Consider the following 25,663-nt stretch of genomic DNA (forward strand, 5'->3'; position numbering starts at 1 on the left):
CGCCAGATAGTCTTGGACCTCAGGGCACAAGTCGGAGGCCCATAGCCATGCCGTCCGTTGGGCACCGATGCCCGCTGCAGCGGTCCTTGTGGCTGTTTCGAAGACATCATAAGCCGAGCAAATCTTGTGCTTATCACACTCCAGGCCCTGCTAGACAATAGACTGGAAATCCTCCTGGAATTGTTGAGGCAGACGCTCACTAAATTCCAGGGCCTATTTCCACAGTGTTATTCTGGTGGACCCTTGGACCGAGGGGGAGTTGGCACTGCTTGTGGGGAGGAGCCCCACAGGCCCCTACCGTCGGCAGGCGAGGTGGATGAGGAGCAGATATCTCGCTGGAGCTTCACCACTACCAGCCCACTTTTCCCTTAGGTTGAATCCTCAGGTGCTGGGGTTGGCTGACTTACATGGGGCCTCTGCATAGATGGAAGTTCAGAAGAGGGGCAAGACGCAGTAGCGCAGGCTAAGTCTGGAGATGGGGAAAGAAGCCTGAAGTGATCCATGCAGGGATCGAAGCAGCAGCAGACTCACAGCCAATGTCCAGGTAGGGGTCTTGGCAGGTGGCATAGCTCATAGTCAAGTCCTGTTCAATTTAAACCAAAGACAAGCAGGTGAAACGAACTCATGAACTAAGGCAATGCACATCTCAGGAGAGAGAAGACCTATTGCCAAGGCAAAGGCTGGAAGTAGCATCCAGCCTTATATAGTGCTGAAGTGATGATGATGTCATCTGGAGGGGCCGTGGGCATTTTCCTGCCACGGGCCCTTTAATTGCCGAAGAGAGGCGCATGTGTGCCTAGGGGCACGCCGGATGCAGGAGGAAGTTGGCAGCGATGCAGCCACGAAGCAGGGGAACCAGCAGCGTTGGCAGGTGTCCAGGGACCGTAGCGTCAGTAGTGTTGGCCTGGCGGTTCAGAGCCGGAAGGAAGGTGGTCTTGGCGGCAGCGATTCCCCACCGCTATCAGGAGGCCCGGGGCTGGTCTGTGCTGGAGCGGCGTTGGGTGAGTGTGGCTGGCCGGGGGAACTCAAAGCCAGCAAACTTAACATACAGTTTCCGGGAATACTGTCCCATGTAAAGCTGGTAGCAAGCTATGCAGACAGTAAGCATGGCACCCTGAAACACTCTGTGCTCCAATACGTCAAGAGCTTTATGCTCACGCCCTGGAGGAGCCTTTTTCAGGGCTGACTCTACCACCACCAACTGGTGGGGGAGTTGACAGCAGTCGAACCCAGTGGATGGCTGGACTAGGTATACCACAACCATCTTCCTGTTAACCAGTGGCATCAAGATGGGATATGGGGTGGAGGGCCCCGACGCCAAGGACGCTCCGTCCGCTTGGACCTGAAAATGTTTCCATTTTGTCAAGATGGGCCCGACGACCCTTGGGGGTCATCTGGTCACAAAGATTGCAGACACAGACATCGTGGGAAATCCCCATGCAAAGGACGCAGACCTCGTGAGGATCTGTGATGGACATAGTCCCGGGGCACTGGCAGAAGCCAGTTGATGCCATGGAAAAAAAGAGTGCAGTGCGTGGTCAATGGCTGGCAGACACCAGGAGGGGAAGCCTTCGGCGATCGACTGTGAAGGCACAAAGCATTTACCAAACACTGCCCGAGGAGGGCGAGGGACCCTATGTGGCATGAGGCAGGAAAAAAACATTTCAAAGTAGCCAAAAATGGTAAAAATAAGCATGAGCTCCGAAACCACGAGGCGACAGCTCTGCAGAAAAGAAGAGACTGAAGAGGGACCCCACATGGATGCGTGGTTAGCAGCATGCTGGGCATGAAACTTTGACGTTTTCCATGCCGGGCTCCATCCGATGTCGTCATCCATGTGTGAGGAGTCCCATCCTGCTTGTCGTTGGAGAATGAAAAATTTACATATCTGAGTGGATCTTGGTGTATAACTTATTTACACAGGGAGGGTAATTTTGTAACACTGTGGCAGCTACACTCATACTTTCCACCAATTAACAAAGTGAATTTATGTACTTAAGTTCTCTTTGAAAATTATGTAAAACTTTGCACAGAAACTCATCTGTGCAAAGTTACACCTGTTCTTTGCAACGTGTAACTACTGTATGTGAATTTACATGCAGATTTTTAACATCAATAAATGTGCACGTAAAGCCAAACTCCACCCTAGCTCTGCCCATCAGAACGCCTTTTTCTGTGCAAATAAATTTATACGCAAAATCTGATTTCACATACTTTTATGCGCACAAACCCCAGGCTAGATTATATTATTATTATATTATAGCCTGCCTAGAATTGTAGATTAAAAACCCTACCAATCCACACACAGTGAGGGTATTCACTGGAAATAGCACTACAAAAACCCACACTAATTAACCCTTTTAGATGTTAATATATCATAGGTGTTTATCCTTTTTGTTATATTCAAAACCTAAATGGTTTAAAACTTCAAAACTTGCTTAGAACAACGCTTTTCACATTTAGACATAATCACCAAACGGTTACCAGAGAAAAATTTTTAAAGAGTGTAAGTGATGCTTCATAAAACTTTTAGGGCACCATCCCGGTGTACCTTGCTTAGCTCTTTAATCATGAGCACCACCGTCCACCCTAAAGTCCTTTTTATTTATTGTCTCATTGCATGCATTGGTTGTTTTAAAATTTACCTTTGCATGTAGAGTGACCAAGTAGCTCCTTGTCAAGGGAAAAAAAACCCAAAACTGAACCAGCTCCTGGTTTACCCCAATGCATGCAGTGAGACATAGTTCTGCTCTTCTTATGGAAATCAATAGAGAAATCAGAACTACATTTCTATGAATGCAATGGGGTAAAACCAGGACTGGATTGACTTGTCCCCCTTGACATGGAGCTATATGGTCATCCCACATGCATGTTTGTTATGCCTGTACCCATCTCACTTCACGCATGCAAAATAGGCTGGTACATAAAGTTAGGACCAAGTACTAAATGGATATAATCCAACATTTTGCAATGATAAATTCTTTCTGCATGCATTTTTTTCCTATTACAACTCCACCCTTAGCTGTGTACACTCAGTTTTCTATTTATCATTATTTAAAAGGGTCCATTGACAGGGTAGGACAGCTTTAGAACATTCTACCATTAACTTTCCTTTTTTTTTTTATTACCAGATGCGTAGCACTAGGAAAGTGTCAGTGTGGCCAGTGGCCTTTGTGGGGGGCTTGCGTTACGAGTCGCCCAAGGTGAATGCAGCAGGGAAGGTATATGGCTGGAAGACCGTATTTGACCCTCACCGGCCTTTTGCCATCGACATGGCAGGTTTTGCGGTCAATCTCAGGCTGATCCTCCAACGATCTCAGGCATACTTCAAACTGCGTGGGGTGAAAGGTGGCTACCAAGAAAGCAGCCTCCTTCGGGAACTGGTGACTCTGAACGACCTGGAGCCCAAAGCTGCCAATTGCACCAAGGTATTTAATGGAATGGGACTGGAGCTTTGTCCTCAGCTGAAGATAGAAAGTAAATTAATAATTTTCAGTCAAGAATATCATAGAAACAGGATATGACAAAAGAAAATTCGGTTCTTACCTTTGCTAATTTTCGTTCCTGTAGTACCACGGATCAGTCCAGACTCCTGGGTTTTGCCCCCCCTCTAGCAGATGGAGACAGAAGTTTACAAACCAAACTCTGCCTATATCTAGGCTGGTGCCACCTACAGTCTGGCAGTATTACTTAATGTCAAAGCAGAACACCACCAAGAACTTCAACTAAACTCGATAAACAACTACCGCGATACCGGTGTACAACCCCCCAACTGGGAACAGAACTCGAGGTATCGAACATCAACTCATTCTGGCTGATAAAAAGACTAACACACAGACTACACCGCCTCTCCCGGCATCAGCCCCACGACTGGGTGGGACTCTGAACTGATCCGTGGTACTACAGGAACGAAAATTAGCAAAGGTAAGAACCTAATTTTCTTTTCCCTGTACGTACCCGGATCAGTCCAGACTCCTGGGATGTACCAGAGCTTACCTTACTTGGGTTGGGAGCCGGAGAGGCCTGCTCTAAGCACTCCTTCTCCAAACCCCCATCGGCCCTGGAGCCTTAACATCCAAATGATAGCGCCGGGCAAACGTTTGTACCGATTTCCAGGTGGCCGCCCTACAGATCTCCTCTGTAGGGATATGATGACATTCCGCCCAGGAAGTGGCCTGGGCGCGAGTAGAATGGGCTCGCAGCCCCGCGGGTAGCGACCTACCCTGCAAAAGGAATGCCGATCGGATGAGGATGAGGAGCAATGGTAGTCTTGGAGGCCGCATTACCCCGCCGCGGACCACTGTAGAGCACAAATAGGTGGTCAGACACTCTAAAGGCATTGGTGATCTCCAGATATTGCAACAGCGCTCGTCGCACATCCAACTTATGAAGATCCTTAGCCATGGGATCCGAAGCCTCCACCTGCAAAAACGATGGTAACTCGACCGTCTGGTTCACATGGTACGATGAAACCACTTTGGGTAAAAAGGACGGCACCGTACACAACGAGATCCCAGACTCCGAAATCCTCAAGAAAGGCTCTCGACACGACAGAGCCTGAAGCTCAGATATCCGCCGCGCCGATACAATGGCCACCAAGAACACCACCTTCAGAGTCAAATCCTTAAGGGTGACTTTGCGAATAGGTTCGAAAGGTGCCGCGCACAATGCCTTAAGGACCACATTCAAATTCCAGGACGGGCATAGCTGCCGAAACGGAGGACGCAAATGCCTCACCCCCCGAAGAAAACGCACTACATCCGGATGCGCTGTCAACGACGCTCCATGAATCCGTCCTCGCAAGAAACCCAGAGCCGCTTCTTGCACCCTCAAGAAACTACAGGAAAGACCTTTGGACAATCCCTCCTGTAGGAAAAGAAGTATATCCGAGACAGTCCCACGACGTAGGCACCACGTCGTGCGCAAGACACCAGAATTCAAAAACCCTCCAAATTCACACATAAGACAACGACGTAGACTTCTTACGCGAACGCAAAAGCGTAGATACTACCGTCTCCGCATACCCCTTGGATCTCAACCTTTGCCTCATGCCGCTAGACAAAAGCGATCTACCAGGTCGAAACAAACGGGTCCCTGATGCAGGAGATCCGGAAGACACGGAAAACGAAGTGGTTCCTCGACCGCCAGGTTCAGCAGATCCGCGAACCACGGTCGTCTCAGCCATTCGGGAGCGACGACTACCACGTCCGCTGGGTGCACCTCGATTCGACGTAGCACCCTGCCTATGAGAGGCCACGGGGAAAACGCATAGAGCAACACATCGGTCGGCCACGGCAATACCAGAGCGTCCACTCCTTCCGCTGCTGTCTCCCGACGTCGAGCAAATAAACGGGGAGCTTTTGCATTCTTGAAAGTTGCCATCAGATCAATTGCTGGTGTGCCCCATCGGGCACAGATGAGCTGGAATGCTTCCTCCGTGAGCTCCCACTCTCCGGGATCCAGCCAGTGGCGACTGAGGAAATCTGCCTGGATGTTTTCTACCCCGGCTATGTGAGAGGCCGCAATACTGCTCAGATGTGTCTCCGCCCATATCAATGACCGGGCTTCGGTTGCCACCGCCTGACTCTTGGTCCCCCCTTGCCGATTGATGTAAGCCACCATGGTCGCATTGTCCGAAAGGATCCTGACGGACTGACCGCCGATGAGAGGAAGGAACTGCAATAGAGCCAGCCGTACTGCTCGAGTTTCCAATCGATTGATGGACCACAACGCCTCCCGAGGCGACCATTGACCCTGAACTGACTGCCCGAGACAGACTGCTCCCCAACCGTACAGACTGGCGTCTGTGGTAACCACTGTCCACGATGGAACCTCCAGAGAGACCCCTCGACTCAAGTTGCTTGGACACAGCCACCAGGCCAAGCTGTCCCTGGCGTCCTGGGTCAATGGCAAGGGGAGGTGAAAGTCTTCCAATATTGGGCACCAGTGGGATAGCAACGCTGACTGCAAAGGACGCATATGAGCGAATGCCCATGGAACCAATTCCAGCGTAGAATTCATGGACCCCAATACCTGTAAGTAGTCCCAGACGATCGGTACCGGCTTGATTAACAATCGTCGAATTTGCGTCTGCAATTTGACCATTCCTCCCTGCGTGAGCGACACTGTTCCTTGACACGTGTCGAACAAAGCTCCCAAATACTCCAGGGACTGTGACGGCACCAGGTGGCTCTTGGACACATTGACCACCCAACCAAGCAAACGCAACAGCTGGAGCACCCGCTGAACAGCCGCTTGACAAAGCGCCTCCGACTTGGTCCGGATCAGCCAATCATCTAAATACAGATGCACCAACAGACCCTCTTTGTGGAGCCGCGCTGCCACTACCACCATGATCTTGGTGAACGTGCGAGGAGCCGTCGCCAGGCCAAATGGAAGCGCCTGAAACTGGAAATGCTGTCCCAGCACTGCAAAACGGAGAAACTGCTGGTGGTCCGGTCGAATGCCAATGTGGAGGTATGCCTCCGTGAGATCCAGGGAGGCCAGAAACTCCCCCTTCCTCACAGACGCGATCACCGAACGCAATGTTTCCATCCGAAACAGAGGAATTCTCAGACATCTGATGACACTCTTCAGATCAAGAATGGGACGAAACGTTCCTTCTTTCTTGGGTACTACGAAGTAAACGGAATATCGGCCCGCGCGGATCTCGGCGGGAGGAACAGAAACAATTGCCCTGAGATCGTGAAGCCGAACTAGCGTCAACTGTACCGCCCGGCGTTTTTCTGAAAAACCGCAAGGCAACACCAGGAAACAGCGGGACGGCCAGTGTGAAAAATCTAACGCGTAACCGTATCTTATCACCTCTAGTACCCACTGATCTGACGTGATTCGGGTCCATTCCTCGTAAAACCGGCTCAACTTGCTGCCAATTTTGGGAACGAAGGAATGGACCGGCCGCACATCATTGTGCAGGTTTACCTCCCTGCACACTCTGACTGGCTCCCGGACGACCGAAACGGCGCCCACGAAAGGACTGAGAATAAGATTGCTGTCGGTTAGCACTGTGACGAAAAGAAGAACTTGATCCCCGAGACGTCTGTGACCGTCGACCGCCGCGAAAACAAGGACGAGAGGCTGGAGCCCCACGGTACCTTGGCCTATCCTCCGGCAGCCAATGCATCTTATTCTCACCTAGGGATTCAATCAGATCCTCCAATTCCTTGCCAAACAATAACTTCCCCTTAAAGGGTAAGGAGCCCAACCGTGCCTTGGAGGTTACATCCGCAGACCAATGACGGAGCCATAGCAGCCGCCGCGCCACTACCGCGGATACCATTGTTCTGGCAGATGTGCGCAAAAGATCATAAAAGGCATCCGCACTATAGGCAATAACCGCTTCTAAGCGACTTGCCTGGCGCACCTCATCAGAGAACAGGGACTCATTGGCCAACAGCTGCTGTGCCCAGCGAAGACCTGCCCTCAGGGAAAAATTACTGCAAATCGCCGCACGAATTCCCAACGCCGAGACCTCAAAGATTCGCTTAAGCTGAACTTCCAATTTTCTATCCTGCAAATCCTTAAGCGCAGTACCTCCGGTTACCGGGATGGTGGTCTTCTTTGTCACCGCTGCTACCGCCAAATCTATCTTCGGCAAGCGCAACAGCTCCAGAACGTCCTCCGGCAGGGGATACAATTTATCCATTGCCTTCGCCACTTTCAGACCCAATTCTGGAGTATCCCACTCCTTAAAGAGCAAATCCGAGCCCGAGAAATGCAAAGGAAAGGCCGAGGGAGGACCCCAAAGCCCCAAAACAACCGGATCCGTCACCCCGAGACGTGACTCCACCTGAGGAAGCTGGATCCCCAGTTCCCCCAGGATTTCCGGAATGAGGGGCCCTAGCTCGTCCTTCCGAAACAATCTAATCACCTTCGGGTCATCTCCCTCTGCTCCATGAGAGACTCCGGAACCCGTGGTCCCCGGCTCTCTGTCTCCTTCAACTCCCCTCAGGGGCTGGGACGGAAGGTCCTGATCCTCTGTAGACTCCTCCGGCTCCTCTGACTCCGAAGAGGAACCTTGCTCACCTCTGGAACCCCGGGACCGAAGGGGATGCCCCTTGGCCGGGCCCTCAGCCACTGGGATGGGCCTAGATCTCTTCCCCGCTGAAGATCCGGACTCCGGAGGCGGGTTCCCCTGGGCCCTCTTCCTGGCCATGCGGCGGGCCTTAAAGGCCTTGTGCATATGGAGCACAAACTGTGAATTAAATGAGGAATCCGAGGACCCCTCTTCTTCATCCCCTTCTGAGAGGGGATCCTCGCTGGGGGTACTGGGCCTCGCTGGTCTCCCCCCCCCCCCCAGGAGCCCTGTGTTGGGGTGATAAAAGCGGCGGGGGGATATCCACCCCCCTCTCCGCTTGACCTGCGTTTGCCTTGGCTCCCCGAGGCGAGAAAATGGCCGCCGTTCCCGCCGAAATCGCGCCCAAAATGGCGGCCGTCCCCGGGAACCCCGAAGACGACCCGGCCGAAATCGCCGCTGCAGCCGCGGGGGACCCGGCGCGAGGCTGCCTACCCCCCCGGGTCCCCGGCGCTCCCTCTCCCACACACAAAGAACAGAGGCTGTCCCTAGACAGCCGCGCCACCGCGGACCCGCAGGCCCGACAAGCCGCCTGCCTCGGCATGGTCTGCCGCGGAGCAGGAGAGAAGAGCCCGCAAAGAAAAACAATCAGGCCCTCCCCCTCCCGACAAGCGAGCCAGCAAAACGGAACGGACCCCGGCGGCAGAGAGAGAGAGAGAGAGAGAGAGAGAGAGAGAGAGAGAGAGAGCGACCGAGAGAATACGCAGGGAACACAAACCAAAAACAAACTTTTTTTTTTTTAACCTAATCCTCGGTTCCGGAGCCAGCTGGGGGGAGTGAGCCGGGATCCCCTGAAGGAATGCCGGAATATGGGGCTCCCCCACTCTTCGGCAGCCTCAACCAGGGGGAACGGTCCCCTCAGGACCTCACCCTCCCCTGGGAGGCGGGGACTGGGACCAGCAGGCAAGCCTCTGCGGTCCTTCCCCTCTGAGAGCCTAACTCCTGCTACTTTCCCTTTTTTTTTTTTTTTTTAACTACCACCTAAAAAACTTAGGCTAAGCACAGACTGTAGGTTTTGCACCCTCTCCACCTGCTAGGAGACAGAAGAATACTGCCAGACTGTAGGAGGCACCAGCCTAGATATAGGTGGAGTTTGGTTTGTAGACTTCTGTCTCCATCTGCTGGAGGGGGGGCAAAACCCAGGAGTCTGGACTGATCCGGGTACGTACAGGGAACAGATAAATGTTGTTAAGACCCTACTTGTCTGCCTAATTTTCTTCCTTTGGAAATTTTATGAGCCCCCCCAACTGAATCCTTTGTGTTCCTGGAATTAAGGATCCTCTTACATATCCCATGCTTTCTTGAATTTTGTTACTGTTTACTAACCAAAATCCAAAAAGTATCAACATTGCTTGAAGGTTCCAGTTTAATGCAGTTTCATAATAAACCCTCTGGGTTTAGTAAATAAAATATTCTATATACCTTTTCTGTATTTTAAAACATGCAAATAATGTTGGTTAAAACATGTTATAATTAGGGGTCATATTTAAACTTTACCCATAAATTCATTTCTAATGTTTTGTAGCATCCGGGGGTAGCTTCTTTACAGCAAACATGAAAATGGGAAGTAAAAGACTGTGGTAGCATTTGGACCATGTACTAGGGGCAGTCAACTATGGTCCTCAAGAGCCACAAAAAGGGTCTCCACAATGAAGATGCCTCCATTGTATGCAAATCTATCCCATGCATATTCATAATGAATGGCTCATGAAGACCGGAGTTGGCCACCCCTGGTATCTAAAGACAATTTGTTAGGGTTCACTTTAACCTCATGAAACCAGAGCTTCCCAGACCCCACAGCAGCCAGGTTTTCAGGATATTCATAATGAATATACATGAGATACATTTGCATATCATGGAGACTCAGAATATGCATATTTATTGTGGATATCCTGAAAATCCGACTGGCTGTGGGGTCCCCAGGACAGGTCTGGGAAGCCCGGTAATAAGCATCCCCTCTGCAGGCTTGAAGGTATTTTTTACAATTATTTTATGGATTTTAGTTCATTTTTATAACCATGTTTAAAAGACCAAATTTGGAGTCTCTATTCTCAGTAGTAACAAAGACAGCTGAAAACAATAAATATCTAAGCTTCGGAATATTTTTTTCTATAATTGTGCAGAAGAAAGGAGTACAATGCTGCAGTTTCACAGGCACCCATCGTCCTAAAATGAAATTTGTTAATTTCTGCCTTCAGTTTTCTTCTTTTGTCTATTGTGTGATTATTTTTTTTTGTTTTTTTAAACTTATACAAATTCCAGTATGCTATGGTAACATTAAACAGAAGTTTGGATCCTTTCTGTTTTCAATTTTAATCAGGATTCACAAAACCTGGTCATGATAAATGTTAAAGTTTGCATACATACTTCCCTGCTTCCTAGTTCCAAGGTCTAATGCAGGGCTTCCTGGAGACCATATAATTGATCAGGTTTTCAGTATCGGAATACTCAGAATTAATATACATGAGATAAATTTGCATAATACTTGGATTTCAGCAAAGCTTTTGATACGGTTCCGCACAGGAGACTGGTGAATAAAATGAGAAGCTTAGTAGGAGTGAGGGCCAAGGTGGTGGCCTGGATTGCAAACTGGTTGACGGACAGAAGACAATGTGTGATGGAAAATGGAACTCTCTCTGAAGAGAGAGCGGTTTTAAGTGGTGTACCGCAAGGATCGGTGTTGGGACTGATCCTGTTCAATATCTTTGTGAGCGACATTGCGGATGGGATAGAAGGTAAAATTTGTCTTTTTGCGGACGACACTAAGATCTGCAATAGAGTGGACACGCCGGAAGGAGTGGAGAGAATGAGACGGGATTTAAGGAAGCTGGAAGAGTGGTCGAAGATATGGCAGCTGAGATTCATTGCCAAGAAGTGCAAAGTCATGCATATGGGGAGAGGAAATTCGAATGAACTGTATTCAATGGAAGGGGAAAGGCTAATGTGCACGGAGCAGGAGAGAGACCTTGGGGTGATGGTGTCTAATGATCTGAAGTCGGCGAAACAATATGACAAGGCGATAGCAAAAGCCAGAAGAATGCTGGGCTGCATTGAGAGAGGAATATCAAGTAAGAAAAGGGAAGTGATTATCCCCTTGTACAGGTCCTTGGTGAGGCCTCACCTGGAGTACTGTGTTCAGTTCTGGAGACCGTATCTCCAAAGAGACAGAGACAAGATGGAAGCGGTCCAGAGAAGGGCGACCAGAAAGGTGGAGGATCTTCATCAAATGACTTATGAGGAGAGATTGAAGAATCTAAATATGTACACCCTGGAAGAAAGGAGGAGCAGGAGTGATATGATTCAAACTTTCAGATACTTGAAAGGTTTTAACGATCCAAAGACAACGACAAACCTTTTCCATCGGAAAAAAATCAGCAGAATCAGGGGTCATGAGTTGAAGCTCCAAGGAGGAAGACTCAGAACCAATGTCAGGAAGTATTTCTTCATGGAGAGGGTGGTGGATGCCTGGAATGCCCTTCCGGAGGAAGTGTTGAAGACCAGAATTGTGGAGGGCTTCAAAGGGGCGTGGGATAAACACTGTGGATCCATCAAGTCTAGAGGATGTGAATGAAGAGTGGGTGACTCGCGTGAATGACAGCTACTGCCTAGAGATTATACCCTTATTCAATAAACATACACACGGTTAATGCGACTCCAACATTGCTCTAAGCTTCAATGGCAAGAGGAAGTGTGGAAAAAAAGGATTTGCATTCACAAAAAGCAGGGAGTAGCTTGCTTGTTACGGCGGTTACTACCCCAAACTAAATAAGCCAGATACTTTACTTTCAATGCATATCCAGCATAGCTCTCTGCTTCAACGGCAGGGGAGAAAGTCTGATACTTCACGCATATACAACATAGCTCTCTGCTTCAACGGCAGGGGAGAAAGTCTGATACTTCACGCATATCCAACATAGCTCTCTGCTTCAACGGCAGGGGAGAAAGTCTGATACTTCACGCATATCCAACATAGCTCTCTGCTTCAACGGCAGGGGAGAAAGTCTGATACTTCACTTTCAACACACATCCAGCATAGTTCTCTGCTTCAACGGCAGGGGGAACGTAGAAAGGTGGATCTATATACAGACAATAACCAACAAGGACTGAGTTACGTAGTCTGGGTAAACAAAGGCATGGGTGTAGCTTGCTTATTGCATCGGTTACTACCCCTAACTATGGTAGATATTCACTTGGATGCAGTTCCAACACTGCTCCCTACATTAACGGTGCGGGTGGAAGGGAAATAGAACCAAAAGGTTACTAAGAGCCAAGAGTAACAGAAGTATGAGAGAGAGAAGAAAAAAGTGCATAGCTTGCTGGGAGACTGGATGGGCCGTTTGGTCTTCTTCTGCCGTCATTTCTATGTTTCTATATATTGGTAACCCAATCTATGCTAATTTAGTGCATGCATATTCATTGTGGATATCCTGAAAACCCAACAGGGTATAGAGTCCCTGGGACAGGTTTGGGAAGCTCTCATGCAGTGCTTCTTGACTTTAGTCTTCGAGGGCTTTTAACAAGTGTAATATTCAGGATATCCATAGATACAGAAAATGAATTCCACACACATATTTGATCTAAGAACAGGTTAATTTTTCCTATTTTAGATGCCATGCAAACCAAACCTGTTGAGGCCACAAGAATTGGTGTTCATGAGAACCATGCAAGATGACTTTTTCAATCTATGTTTAGTAACATAAAACATAGTAAATGATAACAGATAAAGACCACTTGGCCCATCCAGTCCACTCTCTGGTTCTCTGCCACTTTGGGTAGATGACCCTATAAATTCCTATATACACCAGTAACCCCTCAACCACTGCCTTCCATATCTGTCCCAAGCATGTTTACATTCCATTGCAGTGCTGGCCTCCACCACCTCCTCTGGTGGATTGCAGACCTTATCTTCCTCTTTGGGTCTTGCAAGTCCTAAACTTAAACCAATACCCAGGCCCCTTCCCATGCCTTACCACCAAGTTTTGTAGTAATCTAAACAGCCAGCAAAAGCAGTGAGGCTTTTGTCTGACACATCTAGCCACCCCGTGCTTACTGATGTTAGGGTGATAACCATGGTTGCACAATGCAGGTTACCTCAGCTTTCTTGAAAGACTTGATGCTACTTTTAGGATTGTAGCCATAAACGGTCCATGCAGTTTACCCCAGCCTTCTGCTACAGCTGTAACACCTTGCAGTGTGAAGTTCCTTTGATTCCTTTATGCTTCCTATTTTTTCCCTCACTAGTGGTTTACAACCCCCCTGTTTCTTCTGAATTCTTAATCCTGAGTAGTTTAAAATGGGGCCAAGGACAGGAAAGGTCTCTGCTCTACTAAGCTAATGAAGCACTTTTCTTTTCACCATGGGGAATGCTGATTCTTCCCAAGCTTTGATCTTTAAGAACATACTCCATTAATAGATCATTTGCACAAGCTCTACAGAGAGAAGTGTAAGAGATCGGACCTATCTGACCAGAGAAGTTAGGACGTTTTATGGAAAATGTAGTCAGCATTTTGTTCCTAAGAAAAAAATCAAACTGTTAAGCAGACAAAACAAGGAAGCAAACTAAAAGCCTTGACAAAATTACCTTGCGCATGCACACTAAAAGCCTTGCATGCAAATACCTTGTGCTCATGTGTAGAGTGACAGTCCCCACTAGGGTTATGGCCTCACTCCAGGTCTGAATAGGTGTGTCCAGTCTCTCTCTTTTGGTTTGTTTTTTTTTTGCCCCATTGTATGCATGGAATTGACATTTGATTTTCTCATTGATTTCATTCAGAAAATAAAAAACTACAGTAAGAAGATCCTAGATATTTGTGCATGCGATTGCATTACTTAACTCACACTTTCTTTTATTGAATATTGATTTTTAAGAAAATATGTTGCCAGCAGAATAAAGTCCCTCAACTTTGAGTAGAGCATACAAGGGGATGCATGAGCAGCATCTGCGGGCAAGCTGCCATCATTTAATATGTTTTTTAAAATCTGTATTCTATTCTGCCTTTTGTGCCACTTGCTAGAAATCACAATACCCTGCCTCTTCTATTCCCCAGAAGCAGATACATTATCTGCATAAGGCTACTTTGAAAATGTGGGCTGTTTAAAAATTGCTCTCCATAGGAACGGGCTGGAGTATGAGTAAAGAGAAGGGGTGTGTGGGTCAGGAAAAGCAGTCACCTTGGCCGAAGGCTATGATTTCTGATGTTTGCTGTTGTGCTTTCAGATTCTCGTCTGGCATACCAGGACGGAGAAACCTGTGTTGGTGAATGAGGGTAAGAAAGGTTTCACAGATCCTAATGTGGAAATCTGACTCTGGGACATCCTATGAGCTGAACAGGTAAAACATATTAACCAACAGCAGTAATCTGCCACTTAAAACTCAGAAAATGGCTGTTAGTGCTAGTCCTTAAACCTACCATGTAAACGTGGTATAGCATAGGGTTAGGCAACTCCCATCCTAGAGTGCCACAAACAGGCCGGGTTTCTGGATATCGACAACGAGATATATGTGCATGCACTGGCTCCACTGTATGCAGAGATACCTTATGCTTACCTGGATCAGTCCAAACGCCTGGGTTTATGCATCTCTGCCAGCAGATGGAGACAGAGAAAAACTTGACTGACACTGCTACGTAAACCCTAGTGCCACCTGCAGTTCCTCAGTATTTTCTCTGTGCATATTCATTGTGGATGATCTGAAAAGAAAACCAGACCTGTTTCTGGCACTCCAGGACCAGAATTGCCCACACCTGGTATAGTGCAATGAGTTTGATTCCTAGCCAAGGCTCCCAGAACAATACATACAATCTGACTTAGCTGGCAGCCTACACTAACCCCCCCCCCCCCCCCCCAAAAAAAAAAATCCCCAACAAATAGTATTTGACCAACAAGGAGTGGTATGTGACAAAACTGATATGTTTGGGAAAGAACTCAAGCTGCTGTAGGTCAGGCTGAGCTATACTGCTAAGAGCTGTTTCGGAAAGGCTGCAGCTAAGTGACTGCACCTCTTCATCGCCACAAAAGAACACATGAAGTATCATTTCAGCTATTCAGTTCAATTAGAAAATTGTATCTTTCATAAGAGATGACCCGCTCTGTTCCTACTTGCAGAACCTTGATATTGCACTAAGGTTTGCACAGGATCATAACACAATTTTTCTTGTTACTGAACTAGAAGATAGTTTTCTAACAAATGTGACTAGGCGGTAGCATGACAAGACCCGCATTACTTTAGTGCAGCGGATTTTTTTAAAATTAGAAAAAAAAAGTGACTCATTTTCCTTTTATTGCAGCCAATGGCAGGTAGCTTTGATTTTAGAGGATTTTCCAGATGAAGTAAGACGTGCAGACCACAAGGCAGATTCTGAAAAGGCCTCCTTTTCTTTTCCATTTCTGTTTTCCTGCAGAAGCTGCTTCTTGCCAAGCGTGTCTGCGTTCATCTCGCGGGCATCTCCTCCTCATACCAACCACTCTGCCAGGTCTGCTTCTATCCTAAGGACAAAGCCAAACCCCCAAGGATCCTACTGACCTCCTCATGTACTTTGGACATTCCGAAAAGCACAGAAAATTGAGACATGGCACCATCTTCCTTTGCAGTACGAGCCACACAGGCCTGGCTTGAAGGAGCGTGTGCATGGCATGCCTGGGAAGGGGACGGGCCCAGAAGAGCTGGATGAGGTCTCTAAGGCACTGGAGCAAGGCTTAGGATGCCCAGATTCCAACAGAACATTTCAGTGGGAAGCAGAACAGAGGTTTGCTTTCTAATGGATTCCCCATACACCCTCTACCCTCATAAAACATGGTGCAAGTGTGCTCTTAAGATTGAGCATCTGTTCAGTAGCAGAGAGTGGCTGCCTTCTCGGATAGCACCTTGCCCCTTAATGCAAGAACTTACTTAAATTCATATTTATTATACTGCACAAGAAAGCAGGAAGCTGCTGAAAGCCTAGCGGAAGGGCACGGTTCTGTTCTCTGGGCAGGTCTTAGGCCAGCAATTTGAATAACAAACAAGAGGGAGGGGAGGAAGAGGCTTGGATTTTAAGTACTTTTCCCTGCCTGAGTTGATTTATGTCTTAATGTTTACAGCTTGTACTGTTGTGTTCAGATTTCATTTTAACCTTACTGACATAAATGCTGGATTACCAAGCACTCAGAGGATGGATGTATGGGCCTGCCCAGGCCATGTTCGCTTGGGAAGGAAATAGTTTACTTTTCCATTTGCATTTTTAAAACCAATTTAAGATTTAAATGTTCTCTTTTTGTTTTATTTTGTTGGTGCATGGAGGGAGTGACAAAGAGCGAAGAAAGGGGAAATGTGAAGAGGTGGCCCAGTTTTGCTTGTGGGAGAAGAGGCTGAACTGAGCCTTGCATCAATTCCTTCCCATGAGATTCTCTTTCTGCTGGTTCTTCCCATCTTACACCCTCTGGTAGGGTAAGAATGAAACAAACGAAAAATAAAAGCAGCTACTCCCTGATTAAACAGGAAAAGGATACTGGAGACCTTGAAAGCTGCTATGCTGCTGTTTTTAAAATAAATTCTGAATGATTTTAATTCCATCCTTTGTCACTTCTTTTCAAGAGTTTATATTTGGAAAGTAGATAAAGAAAAGACGTGTGGTTATGTTATGGCCAGTTTTATCTCTTCTTTTTTTTTTTGTTTTTATTTTAAAGGCATGTTTTTACACAACGCTCAAGTTTTCCTCTCACTCAGTTCCACAGGGCCTTTGGTCCTGTATAGGTTTGCTTGAGACCATGAACCTGAAAAGATCAGTAACGTTCTCCTGGACCTAAATCACTAAGAAAACTCTGAGAAGGTATTATGCCAAACCCGAAAGCTCGCATCTTTGAATATTTGATAGCTTTAGAAAGTTATCAACAGTTACATTGCTGATTTTCTTTTGTCTAAAGGAAATCCTCCACGTCCATTTGAAGGAGCCCTGCAGGTTTGCTCTGATGTTTTCCATCATGCAGGTTACCTTTGTATGCATTTTTATAACGCCCACAGCCAGCGTTGGGCTGGAAAGCTTCTGTGCCTGACAATGCTGCTAAGGATGGTTCTACAAGAAGAAAAGGAAACATGCAGGGAATCTTTCCTCAGTGGGTGAAAGAGCAGCCTGGCCTGACCAGGAAAACTGGGCAGCACCATATGCTCTGTTGATTGAGGAAACAGCCAGGGTTGGTGTAAGACACTTACCTTGAAATATATAAATGTATGCTCTGTTTGAGCCTTGATCCCCAGGACAGTCGTCCCCTAATAAACTCAGTAATAAAGTCTGTTACATTTTCTAGGATTTCAGATCTACGTTCTTGTACATGACTGCAAATTATTTAACAATTTCTAATATTTATTTAAAAAATTTGGCTCAAGCGCGCTGGAGTTTTTGAGGCATTTGCCATTATTGTCTCTCTAATCATGGAAGTTTGAAAATAATCATTTATGTGCAATGGCCAACAAAGACTCTCTGTATATTGGCTTGGAGCAGTTTCATGCTTCATGGTTTTGATTCAATTTAAATTTTAAAGCCTTTTTTTTTTTTTTTGTAAGACTAAGACAATTACTTGGCTGCCTATTCTTATGTTGATTCTGCTTCCTCAGCACTTAAAGTGGCTCTTACAGCTGCTAGAGTGAACCCAAGTGTTGTAAGTTCCCACTGAAGTCTGGGCAAATGCATGCTGAGGTTCTGTGTTTTACTGCCTCAGGACCTCTTTGTGCCACTGCTTTTTATCAGCATAATGCAATAAAGATATGTGCTTAATGCACTGGATATGTGCTTGAGGGCATTTTTCTCTGATAGAAAACAAACTTGCTGCCGGAGGATTTATCTACATCTATCTTAAAGAGGACAGGAGCTGGCAGTTGAGTCCTCATTTACTTTTTTTCTTTGTAAGGGGGGGGGGGGGCTAGTAGGGTAAGAGGCATCTTAATGCCCTTGGATATAGCAATAACTATGCAGCACAACAGAGTTTATGTCAAAGAATAATTCTCTCAGGAGCCAGCATTGTCTATTGCTGTGAAGTCCCAAAAGAATCATGCAGAATCCTAATTTAGTTCTCTTGCGCAGTTAGGGATAGATTTTCAAAAAATACGCGCGCGCACACATGGACACACAATTTTATAACATGCGCATGCGTGTTATAAAATTCTAGGTCAGCGCGCAAGGGGGTGAATAATTTTGCAAATTTGCGCAGCAACGCTTCCGGGCCTCCACAGTTCCCTCCCAGTGCGCTCCAATTAAGGAGCGCACTGGGAGGGAACTTCCCAACCCCCTACCCTAATCTCCCTTCCCCCTATCCCAGCTACCCTATATTTTACCTTTTGCTCCTACAAAGGAGCAGGAGCAAGCTGCGCGCACCAGCACCTTGCCGGCACACGATCCCCCAGCACAGCAGCAAATAATACTGTACTGGGCGCCTCTAGCCCCGCCCCACCCCCGGACATCCCCCTTTTAAGGCCCCGGCACTTACATGCGTCCCTGGATTTACGCGCATGGCTGGGCTCGTTTGAAAATTGGCCCGGCGCAATTAAGGCCCGGCCACGTAGGTAAACCCCGGGATTTAACGCATGCTGGGGTTTTAAAATCCGGCCTTAACTGAATATGGGTTATAACAGCATAAAGGACATGCGTTATATAGATCCCACAGAAGCATTATAAAAGGTCTCCTTTCTAGTCACTCAGCTCCAAGCCTAGGTTAGTTTTTTAGCTCTTCTTTAACATATTACAAGAGCAGTGAGGGAAAATGTACGTACAATACCAAGAGGCAGAAATGGATTAACAGTAACACCACAAGAGCACAGGTCAGGGGCCCTAGCGAGAGGAAGAGGATCCCTGTCCTGAAACGGAACAGGGCCAGCCAGTGTTCAACGCTCTGCACCCTTCCAGCCATGCCTGGAGGGCAAGAAAGGAGTCTGTGGCAGCAGAACAGGGCTCACTGGATTCTTTGCCCAGAGAAATTCATAAACTAGAAAAAAGGTATACACAAAAAGGGAATAATGAGAAGGAGGAAAAAGAAAAAGAAAGGAATAGAGGTTGCAGCCTTGGACTTTTTAGTTCTGGGAACCGATGTCTCAAGGATAATTTTCTGCGGGTAAAGGAGAAATTTATTCTTACCTGATAATTTCCTTTCCTAGAGTCCAAGCAGACCAGTCCAGACCCATGGGTTATACTCCCCAGCCTGCAGATGGCGAGAGAGAACAGATTTGCTGACATTATCCCCTAATAACGTTTCATTTTATTTATATCCTGCGCTTTTTTATAAAAAGAAATCATGGCAGTCCCAATCATGGTATTCATAAAAAGAAATAAATAGCAAAAACTCCTTATCTTAATTAAAAAAAAAATCAAATCCCATGATGCACTCAGCCTGCTAGAATTTTATGTAACAAGCTAAGAAAAGGCATAAAGACTCTCCCCAGCCTTAGATCCAAATAAATAAGATAAGAATCCTTGCAACATTCTAAAAGGAAACACAGCGGTTTCCCCTCCCTGACTCGGCCGATGCTGTCACCAAAGATATCCTTTTCCATCACCAGCCACAAGAACTTGTAAGGTCTGGCTGATCTCGAGGAAAGGAAATTATCAGGTAAGAATACATTTCATCTTCCCCTTTATTTAGCCAGACCATTCCAGACACATGGGGTGTTCCCATCCATGCTTTCCGTCATTTGGGCAGGACACTGTCAACCCCGTTCTCAAAACCCCCTCATGTCAAATGCTGCCTCTTCCCTGGCTCAGACATCACATATGCCACTGCCGCAGCATTGTTGGAAAGAATCCTGACCATCTGTGCCTGAAGAAGTGGAGCAAAATACATACATTTCTTCCTTACTGCCCTCATTTTCAAATGACTGACACAATACATGACCTCCTCCTCAAGCAAGGAGACTAGTGTCGGTCATCCCTGTAACTCATAAGGGAAAATCAAAGTCTATTCCCATTTCCAGATTTCAGGACATTAGCCACCAATCCAAACTCCTGGATTGGTCTGGCAATGGAAGCCTCTCGGAATAAACTTGAGACTTGAGGGGACCATCTTGTCAGTAAAGCTTTCTGCAAGGGTCTCATGTGCACCCTTGCCCAAGGGACCAGATTTAATGTTGCTGCCATGCAGCCCAACACCTGTAGAAAATTCCAGGCCGTGGTACTCCAAAATCTTAACAAGGCCCTCACTTTTGGATTTTCTCTCTCATTGACTGTACATGACCTTCACTCGTGTCAAAACGCATCCCCAGATATTATAAAGTGTGCAAAGGTACCAGCTTGCTCTTGTTGAAATTGACAACCTAGCTCTGTTCCTGTAAGAACTGTACAACTCTAGTCTATCTTACTCTCCTGAGCTGACTTCACCCAGATCAATCAATTATCAGATAAAGATAAATTAAAAGTCCCTCTTGACGAAGAGCCAAGCTACCACCATCATCATCTTGGAAAAAGTTCATAGGGTAGTGACCAAACTGAAGCACAGAATTTGAAACGGGAAGGGACTACTCTGTACTGCAAAATAAAGCATTTCTTATGATTCTCTCTTATTGGGGATATGAAGGCATCCCTCCATTAGATCAAAGGATGATAGGAACTCCCTCTGTTGTACCACTACCATAATTGACTAAGGTTTCCAATTTTGAAGAGTCACCTTCAGAGCTCTGTTGACTTGCTGCAGATCCAAGCTATGATGAAAGGTACCCTCTTTCTTTGGAACTTCAAAATAGACTGAATATTTTCCCTGGCCCCTCTAAGACACCAGAAGTGGGATAACGACCCCTAAGTGAAGGAGAAATTCGAGCTTTACTTGTATGGCCTTCCCCTTTTGAACAGAATGACACCGGGACACCATAAGAGCATGTAGAATAGGTTGGAAAAACTTTAGGGGGTAGCTATCCTTTACCCCTAGAACTCACTGATCTGAGTACTTGGCCACGTCTCCAGTATTAAGGCTGATAGCTTCCACCTATCCCCTGATCCAAAGACTGGGTCCTAACACATTCATTGAAAACTCCAAGCACACATGGCACTGCTAAAGCCTCTGTCTTTACCTCCTCTTTTTTCATTCTCTGAAAGGAATAACATCTACTATAGTGTCTAGATTGCTGGCCACCCAACAACATTCCTAATCTCCCATACTTTGAATCCTGGAAGTAACATCTAGCCAGAGTGTTTCATGAAGCTTCTTTCTGGGAATCTGGGAGCATTAGACTCACCCAAGGTCTTCAACAAATTCTTGATGTGCTCACCAAACAGATTCCCTTTAAAAGAAAATTTGACCAGCTTAGTGTTGGATATAGAATCAACACACACATCTATAGGGAATCTTATATCATAAATATGAAATCTTTAATATATCTCATTAATTCCAGTTTACATTATTTTTCAATAACACATTTACAGATATGCGTTAAAAAGTACACAAATTAGTAGCACACATACAAACTCACAAATATGTATATTGATACACCATTAATACAATACATTAATAGAGAACATGTGCAAAATAGCATATATTGCTGCCCCCACCATAGCACCAAAATTAACAATTGAAAAACAACATTTTAAAATATCCCATTCCAAACATACTCATTCATACAACAAGCATTCCCCACCCAATAAAACCACACCACAAATATAAGGAATGTACCACCCATCTAATTCATCACAAAATACTTGTGCTTCAATCCTCACTAAATATATATATACCCCCACCCCTTTATTGTATAACCAGTCTAACAGAACCTCAGTAATTCTTATCATATATCTTTACAGAATCACTTCACCCCTCTACAATTTGTCAGACAAAATCTTATCTAATAACTGTACGAAGGTGCTCCACTGCACCAAACAGATTTTAAACTATCTTCATGTAGGACCACTCCACCACGTCCCAACAAGGATCCTTGTTTCGCCAACCAACCAGTTATGCAGCCACAACAAATGCTGGGCTGCTAACATAGAAGCCATACTCCTAGCTGAATCATAGGAGGCATCTGCCATACCCAGCTCCATCTGAGCCACCTCATCCAAGGCAGATCCAATACCCTCCAATGAACTTTTCTGGATATGCTAAGATAAATGCAATCCAGCCCTAGCAACGATCCTGCTGCAAACAGTCACATGGAGAGCCCGCCCAGATGCTTCAAATGCCTGCTTAAGCACAACCTTATCTTGTGCATCCTTGAGAGGAATAGTGATCCTGCTAGTGACTGCACAAACCACTGCATCTACCTTAGGAGCCTTCAGCTTCTTCTTTCCCTGTGCATTCAGAAGATAAAGCTTTGCCACAGACCTTCTGCCTTTACAATTGGTCTCTGGCGAATCTCATTCTACAGAAATCCACTCTTTCATTGACCTATGCAGATGAAGTGCTTTGGACGGTTTCCTCAAACCCTCCATGATAGGATCGTCAGCAGAATTTACATCCTCTTCTCCCTTTTCCTCTTCAATATTCAAAATCCGCAAGGACTGAGCAATCAAGAAAGAATTCTTCCTTATGAAAGAGGCAAATCACTGAGGAATCGCCCTCTTCCCTGGGAGAATACTCTCCCTCCTCCAATGCTTCATCATTCCCTCTGCCTTTAGCTCCCTTGAAAGCCAGTAAAGAAATGTCTGACAGGGGGACTTATCCTCCAGATCTTCCTCTTCTCTGGCCCTCTTATGACTAGAATTCAGAGGTACCACTGCCTGAGCCAAAGACAAAGAGGAGGAGGCGGCTTAAGGGCTGAATTCTGCTCTAAACACAAAGCCTAATAAAAGCACTTCAAAAATTTGAGAGAGCCAACTACTAAAGGGCAGAAATTGGCTCCAGCACAGCAGAAAGGGGTCCAGCTGCCTTAAATGTCAAATTACCTGTAGCCCTGGAAGGCCCTGCTACTGCATCCAAAACTGTGGGAAATAGTGGGAGAGAGAGGCCCCAGCAACGTGCTCCCCTTTCCTGCGATTCACAGTTGGCTATTGCTCCTGCCGCGGGAAGCAAGCCTGTCCATGGGAACAATCTGACCAATCAACCTCTCCGATGTTTCTCCCCCACAAAAAACAGTATCTTCCTCCCCAAGGGGTCTGCAAAAATTACTCCCCCGACCCACCCAAAATAGCCTGTCACGACCTACATACACTGCACACTGGGTTCCTTTTCCTGTGCTCTAGAGGAGCTGTCATAGATTTCTCTCCCTTCCTGTTCTACTTGCCCCCAAAGTAAAAACCAAACCGACAAATACCTGGTCTCCTGCACCAAGCCTGAACATCCTCTTGGCAATGTCCTTCTCTCTCTTTTTTTTTACTTTATTAACCTGACACAAGGAGGAGGGAAGCAAAAGAGAGCATAAAGTAAACCTCACTTTCTTCTTCCACTCTTATTTTATCTTTTTAAACCTCAGGGACAAGAGACCATGGAAAAAGAGACAGATAATGGAGGAGTTGGGAAAATTTCATAGCCAAGCTAGAAAGAGCCCAGTTCCAAGTGGAATCCCTCTGGTCAAAAGACTAACTTAAGTAGGGGAGGAAAGCCAGAGACTGTCACTCCATAAGCAGCTCAACCAGGGAAGGGGAGTCAATGACTAGTACCCCAATCCAAACCAGCTTCTTCAGCTGGCCTAAAACCAGGTCTCAGTCACAGCCTGGGATGCTTATCTACCATCTGCTGGGAGACAGAAAATACTGGCAGGCTAAGTGTAACACAGCACTCTGTAAGAGGTGATATCATAAAATCTGCATGCATCTGAACCAGACTGGCTGAAGAGGAATGGTGACTGATACACATGTAAAATTACATGCATACAAACTGAATGTGAACTTTTATTTTCATGGGAAGAGATGTTTCAGGGTGTGGAGCCTAAGGGGGGGGGGGGGGGGGGGACGACTTCTGAACATTCTTTTTGATATTTTAAAAAGTATGAGCATAAATTCTCAGGGCAAAACTAGGTGCACCAAACAGCAGATGTAATTGTGTGCATGTAATTTTGCCCAGATAATTTTCAAAGCAAACTTACACATGCAAGTTCACGTTGAAAACTGGTGTAATTTGGGTGCATAATGACCTGCAAATGTTTGTGGCCTATTATAAAATTACCACCCCCTAAACCTCATTAAAATCCAATGCTTATCCATGAAGATGGAGTAAAGAAGACTCAACAATATTAATGAAGAATAGTGTGAGGCAGCCCCAGGCTGAGTGGTGTACTTGGGGGTGGGGTTTCCAGGCTGTGGTGGGAATGCCAGTTTGAACCTAATAGAGATTTTAGAACTGTGAATATGACAGGTAACTCATTTAACTATTTTTGAACAATTTAGCTACACATCTATCAGTGTTTTCACAGCTCTAAAATTTCCATCGGATACTCTACTTATGAAGCATGACTGGATGCAGGAAAGTTCAAGAATGGGATCTGTGGCTAGAGTACCTCAGGAAAGAGCAAGAAAGATCTCCTCTGGCTACAGTGCCATGCTGGCTGGTCCTGTGCCCACCTCCTCACTTCTCAAAACAGGTGCTGCTGGCTGTCTCTCTCTGCAGGTCATCTTGTGGAAACCAATGATGTCAAGGCCATGCTCTGCTGGAAGGAGAAAGAACAAATCAGAACCAGCAAAAAAAAAAAAAACCAAACCAAAAACCCAACCCAGGCTCTCCAACTTTAATTATCAAACTTGTAATATGAGAGCTAGACAGCAGTATGGTTCTTGGCGACCCTTCTGAGTGAGAGGCCACAGGGGAGGGGAGGGGGGGAGGCAAAGCTGAGGGAGGAACTGAAGGGAGCAGGACAGATTCTGAAGGAGGGAGGGGGAAAGGCATGAGGTAGATGTGAGAGAGGACAGCAAAAGGGGCAGATGCTATGGAGGGAAAGGAGGATGCTTGCTGGAAAAGGGGTAGCGGCAATGGGATGGATGCTGGGGAAGGAGGCATGAGGATGAATACTGGAGCCATGGGAAGGGATTGGGTGAGAGAGAAGTGTACAGACTCAAACTGGCTGGGCATTTGAGAAGAGTGAGGACTGGGGAATGGAAAATAAGCATTGCAGCAGGGACTCTTGAATTAACACTATGGAGACTAGACAATAGGGTGGGGGTTATGAAACAGGATGAAGAAAGTTGGGGAAATGGTGTGCAGGGCTTGGCATGGTTAGGAAGAGTTTGGGAAGCAGTCAAAAGGAACGGGCTGTTTCTGGGGCGACAGAGGAAGGGGATAAGTCTTTAAAGGGAGATGAGAGAGGATGGAAATGGAGGATGTGAAAAGGAATGGGAAGCTGGGGAGAGAGCCAGATGAGGGGCTGGAGAGGTTGAGGGGCAGAGGAAGGTAGATGAGAGCTGGGGAGGGGTGAGTACAGCACATGAAAGAGGGGGAATAGAAGACAGGAAGGAGTGAAAGAGGGTCAAATAGAACTGGGAAGATGAGAGTGGGAAATGGAAAGCTGATAGGTAGGTGAGACATGAAAAAAAGCAGAGTGAAGACTGAAGGGTGAGAAGTGGAGGAGTAGCTATGGGTGAATAGAGAGGCATACCAAAGAAATAGTGAAAAATAGAAGAAAAGGCAAAATAATTAGAAATAAGATGTAGGGAAGAAGGTACAGAAAATGGAAAAGAGAACCTTGAAAAGAAA

At 46.4% G+C, this 25,663-nt stretch overlaps 1 protein-coding gene across 9 annotated transcripts in view; it reads left to right on the forward strand.

Annotated features, from left to right (window-relative positions):
* B3GAT1 (beta-1,3-glucuronyltransferase 1) overlaps window positions 1-16,660 on the forward strand; it is a 167,842-nt gene extending 151,182 nt beyond the window's left edge. For 7 of the 9 annotated variants that reach the window (XM_029573646.1, XM_029573647.1, XM_029573653.1 and 4 more), the window contains 3 exons: window positions 3,132-3,428; window positions 14,313-14,426; window positions 15,496-16,659. In XM_029573646.1, the coding sequence (XP_029429506.1) occupies window positions 3,132-3,428; window positions 14,313-14,399 (384 nt within the window). In that variant the 3' untranslated portion in view covers window positions 14,400-14,426; window positions 15,496-16,659. Of the gene's footprint in view, window positions 1-3,131; window positions 3,429-14,312; window positions 14,427-15,495 lie in introns of all 9 variants that reach the window. The other 2 variants (XR_003852217.1, XM_029573648.1) reach the window with 2 other exon arrangements.
* The last annotated feature ends 9,003 nt before the right edge of the window (window positions 16,661-25,663 follow it).

This window comes from Rhinatrema bivittatum, chromosome 12 (assembly GCF_901001135.1).
Source record: "Rhinatrema bivittatum chromosome 12, aRhiBiv1.1, whole genome shotgun sequence".
Classification (NCBI taxonomy): domain Eukaryota; kingdom Metazoa; phylum Chordata; class Amphibia; order Gymnophiona; family Rhinatrematidae; genus Rhinatrema; species Rhinatrema bivittatum.